General features: G+C 31.8%; 2 protein-coding genes and 1 long non-coding RNA gene across 4 annotated transcripts in view; 1 reads left to right on the top strand and 2 right to left on the bottom strand.

Annotated features, from left to right (window-relative positions):
* LOC106788307 (probable serine/threonine-protein kinase DDB_G0282963) overlaps window positions 1–13,199 on the bottom strand; it is a 62,223-nt gene extending 49,024 nt beyond the window's left edge. For both annotated transcript variants that reach the window (XM_014751461.1, XM_014751463.1), the window contains exon 1: window positions 13,117–13,199. The gene's annotated coding sequence lies outside the window, so the exon portion shown is untranslated. The remainder of the gene's footprint in view (window positions 1–13,116) is intronic.
* Window positions 13,200–13,867: 668 nt separating this feature from the next.
* Window positions 13,868–18,022, bottom strand: LOC106788308. Its single transcript, XM_014751464.1, has 7 exons — window positions 17,771–18,022; window positions 17,159–17,453; window positions 16,549–17,087; window positions 15,932–16,152; window positions 15,710–15,864; window positions 15,448–15,616; window positions 13,868–14,096 (listed from the first exon to the last, which is right to left on the bottom strand). Exons 1-6 carry the CDS (start codon window positions 17,809–17,811, stop codon window positions 15,449–15,451), a joined length of 1,419 nt encoding a protein of 472 aa, XP_014606950.1. The 5' UTR covers window positions 17,812–18,022; the 3' UTR covers window positions 13,868–14,096; window position 15,448.
* A 1,074-nt stretch (window positions 18,023–19,096) lies between these two features.
* On the top strand, window positions 19,097–20,117 carry LOC106788322. Its single transcript, XR_001381885.1, has 2 exons — window positions 19,097–19,539; window positions 19,616–20,117. It is a non-coding gene; the product is annotated as an uncharacterized LOC106788322 (long non-coding RNA).
* Window positions 20,118–21,073: the final 956 nt, after the last annotated feature.

Raw genomic sequence — 21,073 nt, 5'->3', positions numbered from 1 at the left:
ACACGCATACGCATACGCATACGAAGAACACATGCACGAGCGAATATGCAACCAACGGATAACCGTGTTCTCGCGTATAACAATCTAATTTCCGCGGATATCCTCGTGTCGAGAGAAACGGGCACGGCATCCGTGTGTTGGTATAGGTATTTATCTCTCTCTCTCTCTCTCTTTTTATCTTTTACTCTTCCTACTCTCACAGCTTCCGAGAACAAATATAGGACAAACCACTAACGTATGAAACCCGCCTGTCAAAGGAGATTACCGATCACGTCTAGTTATCCGCCCGGTAAGTAGGTGGTGTCGTTCTGTCGTTAGATTTATCCCTATCATATCAAATCTCTCTCTCTTTCTCTCTCTCTCTCTATCTCGTTCTCTCGTTCTCTCCCATCTTCAAATTTTTCTCTCTTTTTTTTGCTGATATAACTTATATACACACAGACACACGTGGTTTTATAAGGACACCAAATATCTATCCAAGAAAATCCTACGTCCTGCAATGTCTTCATAATACGATAAAAGACTAACCCCCCCCCCGTCCTCTTCGTTCAACCCCCTATTCACCACCCATCATAGTTGAAAAATTCCCACGAGAGGATATAGACTGACGAAAAGATCACGAAAGAAAAGACATTCTTTCTTTTTCTTTTGCTATTTTATTTTCTACGTGGAAAAATCTTTTTTCTATTTTTCTTTTTCTTCGAACATTTTCATAGAAAAAAACAAACACAAAAACGGTTGAAATTAATTATTTTCTTTTTTTTACTGGATACGAGACCCCTGAGAAGAAATCATCTCGATCAAGGGATGATATTGATCCTAATTATTGGTATAGTTGGAACCCAAGGATCCCCCACCCTCCCTCTCTCTCTTATTCATTATTTCCGTTTGGAATGAAAAATTGTACCAACGCGTAAAATAATATTGTTCATTTTAAACGATGCATATACGCGTGAAGCCATTATTATCGATAGGAGAACCAACACAACCAGCCAACGCTTTGCTTTCTCCAATTTAACTCTAACCGTTAATTATAATCATCCGCCTCTTTTGCACTACTCCTCCTCCTCCTCCCCCTCCTCTCTCCCCATTCTCCTCCACCTCTCTTTGAGAATGGCTTGCGTTGGCCGATCTCACACTCCTTAACACATCCCGTCTCTATATAATTAGAAACATTGAGTGGACACGTGCTATGTTTTTTATGCACGAAACTAGCAACAACAACCCTTCTCTCTCTTTCTCTCTCTCTCCCCGTCTATAAAAGTAGACCTACTTTCTATCTCTATCTCTCTTTTTAATGCTCTTTCACTCCCATCTCATTTCGTTTTATTTTTTTTTTATTTTTTATTATATTTTCCTTTTCTTTTTGTTCCCCCCCCCCTCCCCCGCCCCACTCGTATCTACGTATGCACATAATCGTACTCTCTTCAAATTGTTTCTCACATGTTTTTTTTTTCCAAGGCTACGGGTTTTATCATACTTCAAAGCTTCCTACGATAGTCCCATTTTTACCGCACATCATTTCCTTTCCTTCCCCCCCTGTCCCGTACCCCTCCTTGTATGTGGTTATGGCAAACACATAACCAAGGACAATGATAAAATGTTTTCCTCCTTTTTTTTTTTGTCTTCTCTACTCTTCTGCGGGTATGGTCGGTCAACTTCCGTCAATTATGCATTTACGATTGCACGTACGATTGCACGTGTGTTAGAACATTTGTCGTCCGGTACGTAAACGTTTTTTCTGTCATACATATATTTGTGAATGTACGAACATACGTACACGTACACACACACATGTTCGAGAAAACCGTATGGTCATGCTGGATCTCATTTCAGCGGTTTAGAAATCGTTTTTCCTGTCTTTATCTATACGAAGTTCTTGTACGCGTTGTTACTATGAAGATGATGGCCTATGAATCTCGCTTATGGTTCTCTCCAGACGATCCTTCAAACGCTGTTATTACATTTTCAATATTGAATAAACCATAAGCAATTTGAGGAGAAGCGTATATGTATATATATATTTTTTTTCCTCCTTTTTTATTCCTTTTTTCTTACTACTACTTTTTATTTTTGTCATACGTTAGAAAAAGATAATATAATCGAAGTATAATATAAAACAAGTTAAACGATTGTAATTAGATATTTTTATAATATATTATATCTAAAAAGAAAGAAAGAAATCGAATAAACTGTTAGTTAAGATAATGAAACTGAAGAAATAATAATAAGTAATAATAATACTAATAAAACGTAAACGAGATGGAAAAATATCCGGTGGTCTTTGAGATAATGAAAAATAAGCTCAGAAAAAAGCAATTGAATAAAATAAATGAAGCCAAATAAAATGTGCTTGCAATTAAACAAAACTTTGGTAGAGAAGAAAATAAACAGGTAATTTATCGTATGACAGTCTATATAAACGAACGTAATTAATTACATGGACAAAGGGAATATATTATATATAAAGGAAACAAAAATACAATGGCAAACGGGTTAAAGAGAGAAAATTCACGTTCGGTTGTTTTAATATTTGCTCTTAAAAATTCATTAAACACGTATGAGAGAGGGATCCTCAAGTTAATGTTCTTAATTAATCTCGACTCGTTTCATTTTAATTGAATGACATTCCTTAAATATTTTATCGTATTACCCAACAACCACAACTAAAATATTATAACGAAAATCTAGAAGAAAAAGTTTCGATGATAACAAGAGAATGAAAGATAAAAGTAAGGAAAAAAGAAAATAAAGAGAAAGAGAAACAGGAAAATAAAATAAAAGAAAAATGTCTCCACGAGAAACTTAGTTTTTATCTTTGACACTTCTTCTTTTATTGATGTTAAGTATCGACGAGGGAAACATGACGCATCGATACGAACTTTTTCTTCCGAAAGAAAATCCAAACTTTCGTGACGATAACGGAATTTATTTTAGAATCTTTTTCCTCTACCACACCCACCCACTCCGACGCCCAACTATATTTTTAACAATCTTACAACTATAGTGTAACCTCCAATGTTCGAAACGTTTTATTATAAACTTTTCTTACTTTTGTCGTTTACCATCAAAACAATATATTTGCAAAAAAAAAAAAGAAATTATTTTGCGAATTGATTAATATTTTTTTCCCCCCGTGTGGGTTTCTTTCCATATTATTATTATATTATTTTTCTTAATTATATTGCACGAGCTTACGAAATTGCGATTACACGACAAAATTCCTTCATTTCTTCTTTCTATTCATTTAAATACTCTGCGAAGGGTTCCTATTGTAAATTTTACTTTGTATGATAACATTTCACGTTTATGAATACGTATTATTACGTATGCATGTATGTGTGCTCGAGTGTGTGTGTGTGTGTGTCTATGTGCGTTTGTTTTGAACAATACATTTCCATTATGATTTTTCGAGACTTCACGAAATTATTATTTTTCCGAGCTAATGGAAATCATTCTCTTTTCGTACGAGAAAAATATTTTTTATATTATAACGGAGAGAAATACGAACAAGTCTTGTGACCAAAAAAAAAAAACAAAAAAAAGAAAGAAAATATGTCGCCCGTGGGATTTTGTAAAAAAAAAAAACAAAATAATAAATAAAAAGATGACGGAAAGAGAGAATTTAAATGATTAGGTCAAATCATTGGACGGATAATTTAATACGAATCGACCGTTTCTGGTTTATTTTTATTTATATATGTTATTTTTGATTATTTTTTTTTCTTCCATTTAAATTTATATCGAAGTTTGTTTTATTACATTCTCATATCGCCACTTTACAATTACGAATTTTGCGTCCCAATGTACGCGTAAAAATTGTATTTGCTTTTTAAAAATCTATTTCCCATTTTCCACGATAAACTGTATATTTTTTATCACAAAAAAATTGTTTACGTTTGTAACGTACGACTGTTTGTTTCATCTTACGCAAACGCACGCGTATTTAGAACAAAAGTTTATTGGCCTATTTTCGTATAATATTTGTTATTAAATATCCTCGAACAACACTGTGCTTTACAATCCAACGAAATAAAAATGAAATTCGAAGTTTTAATTTATTTTTTTACAAAAACAAAAAATATCATCTCTAATACGAAACATGTGGAAAAAGAAAAGAAAATAAAAAACAAAGAATGTCATCGCGTTTGCGAAACTTTGATCGAATAATTTAAAAGCTTTATTTTTAAAATGTCTAAAAAATATTGACAAAAAGCGTGCATTGTTGGTCGAAAGAAAAAAGAATTAAAAAAAAGAAAAAAAAGAAAAAAATTCTGATACTTTTTGACACACACACACACATATATGCACGTACGATAAAAGTATCAACGACGTTGTTTTATGTTCACATACCGAAGAGCTTCAGATTTCGTAGTCAGAAATTCAAGAAGCTATTTACTCGCAGGTAACCAGAGCACCCACATCCTGTGTATTCGATTGGAGTACGTGTTGGCCGTGTGCTATAATGACTTAATAATTTAAAATAGGATTGAAGAAGAACAAAAAGAAAAAGGTAAAGAATAATAATATAAGCAGTCAATCAAATAAAATTCGTCAAATATTTCCCTTTGTATAATTGAAAAATTATATTATAAATCTGTGACCGAGAGACGATACATATTATTCCGTTTCGATATTTTAATCCTTTTTGACTCGTTCCTCTTTTTTCTCTTTTTTTTTTTTATTTTGTTTGAAAAGTCTACGCGTTTTTGTATTTATTTTTATTATAATTAATTTTTCGTTTAACGGGAATGAAATATAATAAATAAAAAATAATCGAGCCAGATATAAATATAGATATGTTTTTAAAAAGCGAATAAAATTTGGTTGTTAACGCGTTTCAAATTTAACGGGCGTTAGATTTAAACGATTAAACCGCCAATACCGTTCGAAAATATTTCAAATGAAATTTTACGAATATAAAATCGTATTATAGTACGCGTATAGTTAATCTCTCGAGTCGATTTGTCAGTATAAAACAACTATGACTACTCATCGAATGATTTTAAAATGAATGATACAACAAAGTCGTGGAATTATGATTCTAATTACTTCTCGCTTATATACTATGAAACACACACAACATGAAACAATTATAATATTCTTGATCGTTTAAAAACGCGATGACTAATTTTTGTACAATTTCTTTTATCGCGTTCATTATATAACTGTTCTATTGAAATAATTTTTTTTTTTTTTTATTATTATTATCATTTGTTTTAATAATTTATTTATCCGATGCAAAACGCGAAACATATTTACGCACATATCGTTTTAATAATAACTTTTTCTTTCCTTCTTGTTCTTTTTTTTTTTCTGTTATTCTCACGTTACATTTAATTAATAAAAATGCGATATGGGATAATCGAAACGATGACAACGACACAACGACAACGACAACGACAACGAATAGACACGCTAAAAGACTATCAATCTCCTTGTTTATTCATTGTTCGAGATAACCGTGTACTGTTAAGCTAAAGAAAATCAAACATCGAAACGAAGAATGACGCCACTCGCGTAAAAATTCGCGACTGCCAATACGCGACAGAAACCGTCGTCGTTCCTTTTTAAAACTCGTTTTACGACGATAATTCATTTCGCCAAACGTACACAAGTTGCAATAAGATTTTTTTCGTAGCAGTGGGCTGCTAATGATAACGTTCGTTTGAAAAAAAAAAAAAAACCAACGTACAACGTAATCGCGAGAAAAATCTCGAGAATTACGAGTAAACTTTGCTGCTGCTGCTGCAATAAAAAAAAAAGGCAAAATAATTATCTTATCGATCATTATGTTCTCTTTATTATTATTATTATTATTATTTTCTACTTTCCCCCTTATTCTCCTCTCAAACTTCCAAGTTTCAACACCTTTCAAAATGTATCTTTTATTTTCTACGATACTTTCTATCTCGCTAACCTACATGGAAATAAAGAAACGATAATGATGGTGGTGATGGTGGGTTGGAGGTGGGTTGGGGGAGGAGGGTTCAACGCGTGAAAAATTTTGTAGGTGTAAAAACACGTGGCAAAGTGGTGAAAAATAATTCGATGCGTTTCCAATTGAAATTAAACCATAGTGTGGTGGTACAACCAACAACACCTGGCAAGAGTACTCGAGGAACGAGTTCGCGAGCTTAATTAACGGAGTGGCTGTTCACTATAAAACGTCATTCCAAGTGGAACCCATTCTTTTTTTCTTTCCTCTTTCATTCTTTTTTAACATTCATTTTTTTTTTCTTTTTTTTTTTTTTTGTAATTTCTTTTTTTAACCCAACCATTTCCCACATTTATTTTCTTTCATTTCTTCTCGATACGTCACACCGTGAGGAGGTCAGGCTAAGGGGTGCTAAGGCCACTAAACCGTAATTGTGTTTGGTGTGCTCTTAAACTGCGAATGGTTTACCCTACTTGGACCCGTCCACTCAAATGTATTCCCGTTAACTCTGTGGTTTTGCGAAAAGCCGTGAGCCTAATGACACGAATAAACCACACACTATCTCTCTCACTCTATCTCTCTCTTACTGATTTCCCTATTCGTTGAAAACAATTATTTTCATTAATGATAAAATATCATTCCTAAGCCCCCTAACAAACCACCCACCCCCTCCAAAGTTACTTGCACTGCCCTTTTTTCCTCTTCATTTTGTTTTACATGGATATTTTATATTTTGTTTGTTCTTTTTTTGTTTTTTTTATTTAATCTTATTTTACCGAATATAATATTTCATTCTACGTATATAAATCCGTTCTTTCGTGTTATTTTTTTTTCATGATACACTGTATATATATATTTTACTGTTGTAAAATAACGTAGAATACAAAATATTGGACATACTGCGAGCATACGTGGTTCTATATACAAATTTGTGATCTACGTAAGAGAATATTTTTACGAGTAATATGTGTCCCCTGTCTGTGTGTGTATGTGTGTCAGGATTACGTCAGAATATAATGACAATCGAATTCGACAATTTTCTTCCTCTGTCCCCTATGTAAGGACACCCCTAAAAAGAAACTTGAATTTATTATGTTAATGATTGTCTTACAATTGAAATTAGTTTCGGTTATATTAGATATAGGTTCTACGACAAATTGTAAAATTTTTGTAAAGGAACGTGAATTTTTAAGCGAGACGATGTCAATGACTGACGTGTGGCACCGACTGTATAAAAAAAGAAAAGAAAAGAAAAGAAAAAAAAAAGAAAAGACATATTTGTCGAAGTACTCGAGTACTCGATAGAAAACTACAAAACATAGTGATGAGTCACAGCTGTGATTAACACCAGCTCGTTAATGATGCATTCGAGGAGAAACTCATACACGAGAAAAACACACACGTAATGCAAAGTACGATGCCAAATTTATCTCGATTACGTTTATACACTTATGGTGTATGCACATATATATTTATTTATTTATTTAAGATTTTTCTATGCATTTCTGTAAAAAGACAAATGATATTCTTTAACAATAGAAAACAGAATATTATACTCGAAATTCGAACAAAAGTATTCGAAGTCGAGGTAACACCTCGGTTAATACGATACTGCTACAACGTCAGGTGTACGTACGTTCAACAAAAGAAAAAAAAAGAAAAAAAGACTTCGTGATTAGTTCTACATGTGTCATGAAAGAAACATCTATCAGTTAACGCATTTAAATACATTGCTCATCGATAGTAATTATACTTTGAATAGAAAACATTTTCCTTATACTTGTGTCACACATTTTGTTAAACCTTTACGCGTATATGTATATGCGTACGTATGTAGTTTATTTCAATTAAACAAAACAAGCGATACGAAATAAAGAAAAGTGAAAAGATTTTAATGAATAAATTAACGTATCGTAAATATAATATGCAACCACTTTCTCGATTGGAATAAATAATAAAAAATGATTCGTAGATGTTTTAATTAGGGAAAGATGAAAAAAAAAAAAAAATAGAAAGTTAAATATATAATCGTAACAAATTGGAAAATGTAATTTTCGATTAACGGATTAAAGTGTTATCGAGCAAATGCATAGGAAATCATGCAAATTAGAAAAATAATAATCTAGCGCGTAACAATTGAGAACGGTCGATTCGTCGCATATACGAAATTAGATTAATTATCTGATTTCATACGCGAACACGCTATCCTCGTTTCACGCGCATAAATCATAGTAGCAGCATTTGATCTAATCGAACGATATATGAAGAATGCGAGCGCGCTGAAAAATGTTCATTTATCCTTATTTATCGTGTATATGTTTTCTAATATTACGTGTTAATAGTAAATTTAATTATAGAACGCTCCCTGGACTTTTAATGATCAAAAACTTATTATACGATAATCGTACTATTAAATAAACGATCGTTGATATACCTTTCGAAAAAAAAATCTTCTTTTTTTTCTATTATTATTATTATTATAATATTATCATAAGAGAGAGAGAGAGAGAGAGAGAGAGAGAGAGAGAGAGAAATGCTGACCAACTTGGCGTAAAAATAAATCGTCGCGTTAGAAATTTATAACGAATATTATAAGTAATTATTTATGCATATTAAATATACACTGCGAGACAAAATTTTGAAATCTCATGCAGAGTTTCTTATACGTTCGCGAACTTTCGTTTCTTTTACATATTTTCTATTTTTTTCTTTTTCTTTCACGAATGCCATACGTTCTTTAAAATCAAATTAATGATTTTACTTTATAGAAATTTCTCAACGTGAAAATTACTTTTTACTTGTCGAATAATAAAAATTTACGTTAAGATGATTATCAAATGATGTGTCATCAGTATTTTCAAGATGCTTAAGTGAAGAGAAAAAGAAAAAAAGTTTTACAATCCTATTATTCTCGAAGTATACGTAATAATCAACGTAGTATACATTTTTCCAAACTTTTAGCCGATAGTGTATAGAGAAAAATACACACACGTATGTAATATATTTATCTTTAGATAAGTATTACTAAAAATGTTCACGTAGGTGAGAGCACATGCGCATACGCACCGTCGCAATATGCATTTCTTACGTGACTTCCTGCATCGTTAAAAGATCTAAAAGATTGATCATATATAACGTATTTGCTAACGACTATCCATCTAATACTCGAAAGAATCTTGATTTTCAAGCTAACCGACAAAGGGAAGAACAAAAAAAAACGCCCGTTCGATCGAGCATATAAGTTTTTTTTTCTTTTTCTAAGTGCAACAAAGTGTACAACGGCGGTTGTTACTCTCGATAAGTGTAGCCAATTAAGAGGGCCATTTCTTTCTACATTTCCCCGTTTCAACGCAAAAGGGAAAGAAGAACTTTTAACGAAGCTATTATTGAAAACAACATCAACGTACATTGGCTAACGGATACTATCAAATTTACGACATAGTAGGTGAATAACCTCACCATCCCTTTCCAGTACCACCATCACCATCACCAAGACTTCACCAAGATCCCCAAGTAATTCTTCTCATTTGCCCCACCCCCCATGCTCACCTGTACCTGTGTATAAAGTGAAAAAAACAATCCCTCAATTATTTAATACCGCTACTACCTGTGGCTCGTGAAATTTCATGGGATGTACGATTTTTGTTTTTAACCATGAACCGATGATGGTTAGTGAACCAAAGTAATGGAGGAAAGGAATTGATTGATGATGGGGAACGTGCGGCCCATTGCAAACACGTATGGTTTACGGCATCATCAATCAATCTGTTTTCCCCTTACTATTTAATGTTAACTACCCCAGCCCCCATCATATAATCAAAATAAAAGTTTATAGAAAAGATTATGCGAGTGTCTAATAGAAATCTGCTACCTTTTGATACACACATCGTTACGAATATTTTCACCTTTTTAATAGCAACGTGCAAGTTTTTCTTTTTTTTTAATCAAAATTCTTTCTCGTTCTAATTGATGCATGGTTAAAATACTCGGCGTTCAATGATGTCTAGAGGACATTTTACTGAGATTTTACGACAAGGTTTTTTCGCAGCGTATGTGTGGGTCGTAGAGATTTGAACAAAAATAGAAAAAAAAAAGAATGTCCGAAAGCTCAACGACCGAAAATTCATTCGAAACCAGTTTGGCAAGATTACACATGTAATATATACTGCAAGTTTATGATAGTGAAAGAGAAGATCGTATTAGAGTCTATGCACAAGGGTTATCAAAATATTTCCTCTCAGGTAAAAATGGGTCTAGGTAGCTAAATTGAAAATTTTAAGAAACCATGCTCTACAGAACTATTTATTTTGTCAATAATGTTAAAGTAACTATTGTTCATTCGTTATCAATCTAATCAAAAATATGATTGTTAGTATATAGTAAATATTATATATCTTTTATTAAGTTTATATATAAAAAATAAAATAATATTAAATAGATATATAAGGGAGAAATGTAATTTGATTTTTACGTCAAGTGGTTAATCACATTTCTCCAATACAATTATTTTCATTTTATATTTAATCTATTCTTTAATAAAAAAAAAAACTTAAGAAGGTAATGACAATTATCGAACGATTTCGACGGATAAATTTTTGTCGTATCGGTGTTCATCCGATAATTTAACAATTCCAACAATGAGAATAATAAATGACTATATTATAAGAAATATCTTATGAACGTAGAGAAAGATATAAAGAATAGGATGAATAAAAATCGTTAAGTATTCGAAAGAAACGTCTTGGTACTCATGGGACAAAGTAGTTACATCTATATAGATAACTAAAAAGAGAGAAAGAACAAAAAAAATGAAAGGAAAATCTCCTATTTTTCTCTCGATAACGTTAAATTTTTCGCTTCTTCTTCTTCTACTTCTACTTCTACTTCTACATTCTAGAATTTCGACGATCGGATGTCGTAGAAATTCAAGGATTCCCGATTGACTTACCGGCTCACCAACGCCAATTCGAATTCTCTTCTGTTACGAGGTAGCTAAGAGGAAAGAAAAAAACTAAAGAAAGAAAGAAAGAAAGAAAGGAACGATCTTTCCAACGATGTGAAAGGAAGAAAAACGAGTCTTTCTATCATTCACATTTATTATGCACGCTCGAGGAAACTAGAGAATGAAAAGAAAGATAAAACGTCCTACTATTGATTGACGATTGGAACTATGAGAAGGGGAGTTCTTTGACCGATAAGCCGTGACACATTGAAGAAATCACTTCCGAAAAAAAAATCGCTTTTCTCATTCACACAGTTTCCATTTTATTCTTACAAATTAATCTTCTTGCTATTACTATTACTATTACTACTATTACTACTTTATTATTATTGCTGTATATTTTTCTTTTTAAATCGTGATAATTTCTCTATCTCATAAAAAAAAATTGAATCTCCCCTTTTTTTTTTTTTATGTGTGTGTCTGTAGGTGTGTGTACGTAACCGCCCACTTTGTGGTTCTTCTAAACGCGAACATTTATCAGTAAGAAGAAAAAAAATATATAACAAAAATCCCGACGGGATTCCAACGAACGAATGAACGAATGACAAATCGTTCTCCTTATCTCTTCCTCTCCCTCTCTCTCTTTTATTGTTTAGTCTCACGTCAGTTTGTCTACGAAAATCGCATATTAGAATTTCACGACGGAAACGGAAAAGGAAACGACACTTGTGGTACGTATAATTTCAACGAAAAAAACTATTTAAAACGTTATACTCTTTATTATATCTGCAAAATAACCCAGATCATCATCCCATTTCATTGCATTTGATGCGTGTGCGAGAGTATTAAATAACGTTGCTTTACGAAAAACTTTTTACCATTTATGACTCCACCCACTCTCAGCCACGTGGTGCGCTTAACCATTAATTAAAAAACGTGTACCCGCGCGCTTGTCAAAGGTTCACGTCATTTCGAAAAATTGATATTTCATCCCACGTCGATAAAAACGTAGCTGACTCATCGACGACTCTACGTCGAGTGTATATATATAATAATATATAACAAGAATAAATTTCTTTTATTTTTTTTTTAATTTTTTCTTTTTCTCTTTTCCCATGAACGTTCACAAAATTTAACCAACGTTTCAAATTCTATCTATCGCTTGTTCTCGTTTTATTTCAATCCTTACCTTATTATTTAACATTCTCTTGTTCTGTTTTCTGTTTGTATTTCAATCGGTTATACATTTGAAACATCCAAAAATTTAACGACATTTCTGTTATCTACGTTTGCCTGACGGTCATCGGATTCGTCGATCATTGACGCCTAACGGCATTCGAAATTGTTGTGTCGAATGAACTCACGCATATACACATACATACACACACACGTGCGCAATACAAGTCACGATTCTTGAAGAGACTTGGTGGCTTGCTTGCTTGATTCTTGATCTCCTTGCGAGAGAGGAGCCTTTCGAACCGGAAACTTTACGATCATTTCGGGTTTCGAAATTATTGAGGATACTAACATTCGTAAGCTTGTTTATAAATATATATATATATATGTATGTACGTATATCGTTTCATCCTTGCATCTCTTTGAATTTCGTAGAAAAGGTCGCTGCTTCTTACACGAGATTACAATCCTTTATAAACTTTCCTAGAATATATATGTGTGTGTGCGTGTGTGTGTGCCACTTCGAGAAAGTTAATTTAACCAAGGATTATACGAGTATTACAATTGAACTTTTGATAAACTTTAGCCATTTCATTTACGACACAATATTACTTTCATTTATATGTCTCTTGTTATATTTCTATATACGATTTGGTTTAATATAAAATATTATTTTGAAAGCACAACGAAATACAATAATAATTATTTCCTTGTAAAACATTGAATTGTTATATTTGTCCTAATATTATGGATGTTCTTTTTTTTTTTTTTTGTAGATAAAAAAATACATAAAATATTCATTATTATTATTATATTTGTACATTACACTATATTATTCTTATAAATAAAGTGTTGTACTTTTAATTTCCTAAATGATACAGATAAAAGTTTTCAAATTCCTTGGGACCCTCGATGTGTCCACCCATGCGCGTTAAATAAAATTTATCCTCTTAACATATAATATTACTTTCAATACTTATTGTGTTAGTTTAATAACAAAAAAAGGATAACATTACCAAAAACAAAGCTTTAACAACAAAAAATAATAAATGCATTTTACCTTTGACGTAATTCAGGCAAGATACACCACGAAGTAGACTGACAGAAGTATTAGATTCCCAAAGTCTTGATAAAATCCCTTCGCAAGGTCACTCTCGATGAAGAATACAATAAACAATGGAAGAGAAAATAAGATAGAATATATATTCTTCCTTCTAAATAACGATATATATATGTATCTATATATAAACGATTCGATAGGAAGAACAAAGATAATAAACGGTGGGGTGGCGGAAGGAGGAGGGGGAGAGGGGTATTATCAAAATACGATAAATACGAATAAACGAGAGAAACAAATATTTATAATTGATATTATTAAGAATAAAAAGAAAAATACAAAAGAAAAAGAAAACGAATGTGGGAATGAAATGACGCGTGTTCTCCAACTCGCGTATGATGCGTCGCGGCCGATGCCGACTGACTGACTGACTGACTAACTGACTCCGCAAGTCAGCACCGGTCGTCGTACAGTCACTACACTTGCATCAACAGACCCGTATACAACACACACACAAAGAAAAAGAGAGAAAGAGAAGAAAGAGAGCTCACGGTCCCGCTTGGGACCCTCCTCTGACCTCTCCAATCCCTCTCCAGTCTCTCATTGGTCCCAGAGTTTGCCTCTCCTTTCCAGTCTTCCAAGTCTTCAGGCTCCGTTCCAGCTTCCACTCCAACCTCGCCTTCTTCGTTTTCTCTCTCTCTCTCTTTCTTTCTTTCTTGCTCCCACGCTATCTCTTTCTATCTTTATTGCATCTCAACATATATATATATATATGTACAACCTGCACATGCACACGTTTTCTATTTAATATATACAGCTATTATATCCCCTTTCGTGTTACTCGTTCTCTAGCAATGGGTCTGATCTGCTTGGGTCTCTGGCCCCGTTCTCTCATGATTTTAGTAGCTATCCTTTGTTTTTGTCGTAGATTGAATATTAGGATCCTTATCAAACTACAAGATCATGTTACTCGATTCGAAGAACTGGAAAGAAATATCAACTTGTTTATATATTCCCCTGACAATGAATACATTTATCGGTAATATCGAATGATACATAAACATTCAATAATATTGCTTATTAAAGAAATTCCATTTCTTTGATAAATTTGTTTTTTTTTTCTTTTTACATGATACTTATAAACGGTATTGCGAGAGAGAACATATATAAATGATGAAAGTATATATTTTGTTTATATTGTGTTAGTATTTAGTCTCTTGGAGATTCGATATCAATGATGAAAAAGAAAAAAATAAAGCGCGTGCCGAAATCAACTCGTGTACGCGTTTTTATCCATCGCTACGTTCACCATTATTACTTTGGAATTCTTCAAGATCGCGCGGCTGTTCTTTTGCGACACGTCGAGTTTCGTAGAAGCAACAAATTTCGAAATAATTTTGAAATAATTGAGTAGTCGTCTTCGGCCTTAATTCAATTCGAGCAAAACAATCGGGGATGATATCAATCTTTTAATTGGCCCAATCTCGTAAAATGAAACAACTCTTTCTATAAAATATCGCTTCTAAGATAATACTCTCGTTGTTCGAAAATAAACACGAAGTAAATGATGAAATATTCAATGCATAAAATAACTAAGTATATATTCGTTTTAAAAGGGTATAAAATATTACAGCTGATTAAAGTATCCAGAAATTAAAAAACATAAAATAAACGCGAGTTCGGTACTTCGCGCGTAAAGTGGAAAAACTCGTAATAGTTTTATCTTTTTTTTTCTTTTTTTTTTTTTACTTTGCTTAAGAAAAATATTTGAGATATTAAAATTTATCGTAAAAAATTTTTCTCGGTACTGTTTTTGTTCAAAACTTTAAAAAGAGTTTCTTTTAAGAGCTTTAAAAGCACAACTTTCAATCCAAAAGGCCATTAAGTTGCTACGTTCCTTTCTGTCCAACAGATATTTAATAGGAAAGATATTATAAATTTTCGTCATTATGAATTTATTATCGACGTGTACTATAGAAAAAAAAAGAAAAAAATAATAATTTTCAAGCAATCCCAAGTCTTTCTAGTGGAGTTGCAATTTTCATTTATCAAATCCAACATCTTCTTTTTCATACTTGAGTTGAATCGGGACATGCCCTAGATGTTCATTGCCTCAAGGTTACGCAGATGCAGTTCGCTACCGAACTTCCTTTTTTTTTCTCTCTTTTCTCTGTCGTTTTTTTCTTTTTTTTTACCTACTGAGTGCTCCTCTATCCCCGAGAATTACCAGAATTAAGCAGATGCAAATTTAAAGAGTTACATTTGTTTGTTTCTTTCTCTCTCTCTCTCGAATTTTCACGATGTATAAGAAGAAAATTTTTGAAAATTGCTTGCCTTAATTTATCGACGTTAAGCTTTTTAACACAACTTCAATGTTGTCCATCAAAAGACCATTTTCTTCAGTTAACTTGGACACGTCGACCATTTCCTTCGACTTTCCATGTAATTTTTCAAACGCGTTTCGCGCTTCTACTACTTCAATGAGAACATTCCAAAAGAGTTTCTATCAAGAATGATTCATATTTTATTAATATTTCATTTAAAAAGAACAAAAGCATATATGATATCTTGCATGATATCAAATTTGATCGCTTACCTCGGCATTAGCGTAATTAGAGATTCCTATGCAGCTTACGAATCCATTACCATGCGCATAATAGCCAAGTTTCCGTCTACGCAAACCAAAGCAATAAACTGTTTTATTCTTTCTGCACATTTCTAATAACTTGTCAACTTCTTCGTTTAAACCACCTGGAATTAATAAAAGAGTCGATTAATTCGACGATCATGATATTCCAATTGTCATTTTTTACTTTACCTGCTGACATAATCTTTTCAATATCCGGTGCTATCACGACGAATCGTACTTTTTTCAAAATAACGTGTTTTTGTACCTCCTTTAAGCCTGAATAATAACGACGTTTATACTTGCCTTTATTTTTATCTCTACCATAAAGTTTACTTTGTAGTCTTCGAATTTCGGATAAAAATTTATCCAAGGATTCGTTAAGAGATAACGTTACTAAATTATTACAATATCTGTAATGTAATCGAACTATCAAAACGCAAACTTCGATTTCATTTATTCTACAATAAAAGGCTTGGTTGAAAAATTTAGATATTGTATACTGTTATGTAAGAATACTGATATAAAATTACACATAATAATTTACAATTAATCAATTTAACGAGGTATTATTTGTAAAATAAAATACTTTATGCTAACTATATTAGTCCCGTTATTTAGATTACGAATATACACTTGTAATATACAATAATATATACAAGTATGAATTTTCTATATATTACAGAGAGAATAACAAATTAGAAAAAAAATGCATTCAATTTAATATTTTATTTTATTTCTTTTTTTTTTTGTATATTTTAAAATACATCATCACTATAAAATATACTCAAATAAGTAATGATACTTACTCTCTAAAATTTGTGGAATATTTAACGTCACACAAATGATTAATGTTTGGTTTAATATCTACATTATTCTCATCGGTAAGAGACAACTTTGAATTTAATGAAACATTTAAATCATTTAGATCGGCAACTGAATTTCTATAAGGAGAGATACAAGCATTCTTATCTTGAACATCCGAAATCTTCAACTCATCTAACTTTTGAGTCACATCTGGACAGTTCTGTACAGTATCTTCTGGAATATATTTCAGCAACTGACGCATTCCGCTCATTTCAAAAAAATTAATGATAGAATATAATTCTAAAAATGGTTCGACATTGAAATGATCATCGTCTTTACAACTTATCAACAGCTTATGTTTATATTCTATCATTTTCTTTACTCTCGACGCTTTTTTAAACATTGCATCACAAAATCTATTTTTTCTAAGTGGGATATCCATTTCATTAGATTTATTTCTGTTACTTTGACTCAAGCTTGCTTTGTTAACGTCTTTTACTGTATGCGATTGTATTCTTTTCATAAAGAGGCGTTCAGTGATCTAAAAATAAATACCAGTTAAGAATTATTATTCTGGACATGTAATATTACCGATCGAATATCTATACTAACTTTCAGACGTTGTTTAAAGTCGAGAAATTCCTTCTCCATATCCATCCTATGTCTATATTCTTCTTCTATAGATCTTTTCTCTTTATTCTTAGCATAGGATATCGTATGTTCTCTAACAGATTTATAATGAGAAACAAATGGATCCGGTGGTGTAACCTTGGTCATCATTTTCTTCTGACCGAGTTCAGGATATTCTGAGTCGTCTAAACTTTCTTCAGTAGAAAACTCCATTGACGTACTCTGATGACTGTTATATATATCTTCAAGCGTAGTATGTTCCATTTGATTTTGAGAACTAAAATAATGCAGTGGCAAATTATTATACAACGTTTTCTCCAACTGCGCACTATATATGAAATATTAAATACAAATATAATTATTGTGTATATTAATAAGAAGATCTTGAAAAATATTATCTTTAACACGTGCAAAGCCATTTTTGCCTGATTTGTCGTTTAAGCCGTTTAATATTTAGTGCATTAAATAAATATGACCACGTGTACGACTGGTGGTACACGTGGCACGGAACGTGTTAATATTTAATTATAAATTATTTGATCAGCAATAAATCTTTATAATCATATTTTATAACCTAAATAGAATTTTACTTACAGATCTAACCAAGCTGAGTGTGGAGAATGAGGAGGGTTCATATTGTTAATAACTTTTATTAAGCAACGAAACCTAAATAATCTTGATTATATATTCACTGACTGCTTTCTTATTACTAAAAATTCAATACTTGCACCACATTGTTAATAATTAATATTTGAACAAAAAATATTAACTTCCACGAGGTGCACTCTGTACCGTATTGTATTCAACGATCTTGTTATTGTTTGTCCAGACCTTATGCTAACACTAGCGCCATAGATTCATACTACGTAGTCCAAAATATTTTCTCACACATTATTGTTATCGATAGAACACTAAAATCTTATTTTACTATTTTCATGACGGAATCTGCACTATCGATAGTAAAGTATCTGCACTAAAGATAGTAGCGCCATTACCGACAAAAATTGAAACTAATAATTTTACCTTCTGTTTTATCATACGACTTTTTATGGAACGAAATTAAAATCCTAATTAAATTTAATTACAAATTCTCTCATGTTTTAGAAAATAACAATCAAAAACATTTCTAATATCTATTTGTAAATTGTTTTAATACAAAACGATAAGATTAAAAACAATTATCTATTTCTATGAAATAAATATAATATCAATGCGTTTATGCATATATAAATTTAAAAATGATATCCAAAATATTTGTTTTGACATTAATTACATTTCGTTTACATTCGTCATTAGAAACGATATAATGTCAACTAAAAACAAAAACCAATCCTTAGAGCGTTGTAAGGAACAAATTATAATTTCAGATAAAGTTCGGATAATAAATTGTAATTAAACTGGCAAAAAAAGCGTCGCGTTTTCTAATCTTGCTCACAAACAATATTCTATCTCCTTGAACGTTATTCTTTCAGCTTTTTTAAAATATTTAAGTACTACAATACTAGAACAAACCTTAACAAGATCGATCGATCCCCACAGAATAATAATAAGAAAAAAAAAAAAAATCCTTTACGAGTTCTTCAGACTAATAAAAAAAAAGAAATCATAAATAATCTTTAAGTCAGTGTTCATTTAATACCAAAATGTGCATACGCGTACTTTCTTTTCTTATATTACCAGAGCAGTATACTCCGTTAAAAGGCGCCATTTACCGTAATACACGACCGCTGGTACATATTTTTGCCGTTAATCTCGCCTTTACGACAGTCATAGAAACACACGTGTGTTGCCATACGCACCGTACGTTCGTACAGTGGTAGTCATTAATATCGACCAAACAGGATTACTCGCTTATTTTCTGGTTTTGTTACTTTAATTTTTCTCTTTGTTTCCTGACATAATTATATTAATTTATAATAATATTCCTAATTGAACCTATTTATATAACATAATTTCTACACTTTTAATAAATATTATAAGATGGGCTACGAGAATAACGTAACGATTGTATCTGTTAAAAAAAAAAATAACATAATAATCATAAGTAAGAAGAAAAAGAAAAAAAAAGATGAAAGGACTAAAGGTTTTCTTTGATTTAAAGAGAGAGAGAGAGAGAGAGAGAGAGAGAGATGATGCATGAGTGTGTTTTTCACAATTGACACTGTACGTAAGATGCAACGAGTTTTGCTCGTGCGCCGTATCGAAAGGACCTGCGCACGTGGTACCGAGCAAGCCGTAAAGAGGAAAATCAATAATTTCCAGGGTATAAAAGATCCTGCTTCACGTAACGCGAGTTACCCTCTCTTTTGTTCCAGTGAACGTTGTGCGGTGTATTCGAAAGAAGAGAGCTCGTCGCGTCCCGAGTATTAAATAATACAAAATATATATATACATATATATATATATATATATATGTATATATATAATATATAAGAAAAGTCTTTATAAAAAAAAGAAAAAAAAGTCCACATCTCGATTCTTCGATTCTGATTGGTTCGTGTCATTTAATTTATAAAAGAACAAAATAAGAAAAAAAGCTCTCAAATTTTTTCCCTTATTATCATCGTTGTGGAGGTAAACACACTCATTTACGTCTACAGTAAGATTCTAGTATAAGTAATAATTATTAATAATAATTATAATAATAATGTAACACATCGAGAAGAAAACGAAAGAAAAATGAAGACGCATGGTTGATGATCAACTTGCGTCGTCTAAACGATCAAATCCCGATTATTACTGCGATCGATCTCGACGTGAATATTTCGAATTCATCTAATATCATAGTGTTTATTTTTTTAACCAAAAGGAAGAACGTAGATTTTAGATCATATGACAAGCTCGTTTTCGTCTCTTATCGATTAAACATTAGCATGCAAACGTACTCGTATCGCGTCGATATCGTTCGCATGTTAAAACAAAAAAAAAAAAGGAATTTAATCAGAAAGATGAACTTCTTACGAGATTTCGTAGACTCCTTGAATATTATTTTATATGTATAAAACTAAAATTTCATTCGATTTCATTAACACACCCTGTATTTAATGATTATATATATATATACGCGTATCGCATATTATAATTATTAAATACAGATAGATGGACACGTGTGTATTATATTTTATTTACGAAACACACGTAAATCCAACGAATTACAAATTTATTTCAAAAATAATGAAACTTAAAAATGTGTGCTGATATATACGGATATGAAAAACAAAAGAAAAAAAAAAAAGAACAAAAAAAAAAGAAACACTTCTGTTTTCGCATCATTCCACCCAAAATACATTTTCTTTTTTCGCTTATAGTTCTCCACACGAGGCCGTTACTATTACGTACGGTTGTAATGTGTGGCATGGTGTAGGCCTCCTGGGGATCCCGCCATGTAAAAGAACGGGGACGCGTTCTGGCACGGTACCCCATGGGTGACGAGGAAAGCTGTGCTAATATCCCTTTACTTTACTTTTAATACTATCTTATCTTTTTTTTCTCTCATTCCATCGTTTCTTTGATACTTGTTATCAGGTATTTTATCGTTAACCATCGAAGTCGATTAAAACGATTATTTTCCTTCGGCCATATCCGAAAGTTTTACAACCGAAGCTGTTGCACTTAATTACTGCATATAAACGACTTTTTATTTCCACCCTCCTCCTCCTCCTCCTCCTCTCATTTTCTTTTTCTTTTTATTTTTCTTTTTCTTTGATCGCATTCCGAAAGTTCCCTGCCGATGATCACGAACCTTATCAATTATCCTCGTATATAAACGTATAAAATTTCACTTTAATGGGTGAAATTCGTACGTACATATTATGTTTATATTTCAATATATATATATATATATATATGTGTGTTTTTGTGTATGACTGTGTATATGTGTATATATATATATATATA

The sequence above is a fragment of the Polistes canadensis genome, unplaced genomic scaffold (assembly GCF_001313835.1).
Source record: "Polistes canadensis isolate GaletaPanama2010 unplaced genomic scaffold, ASM131383v1 scaffold_134, whole genome shotgun sequence".
Classification (NCBI taxonomy): domain Eukaryota; kingdom Metazoa; phylum Arthropoda; class Insecta; order Hymenoptera; family Vespidae; genus Polistes; species Polistes canadensis.
The sequence above is the reverse complement of the archived record's forward strand: the minus strand, read 5'-3'. Positions and strand labels throughout refer to the sequence as shown.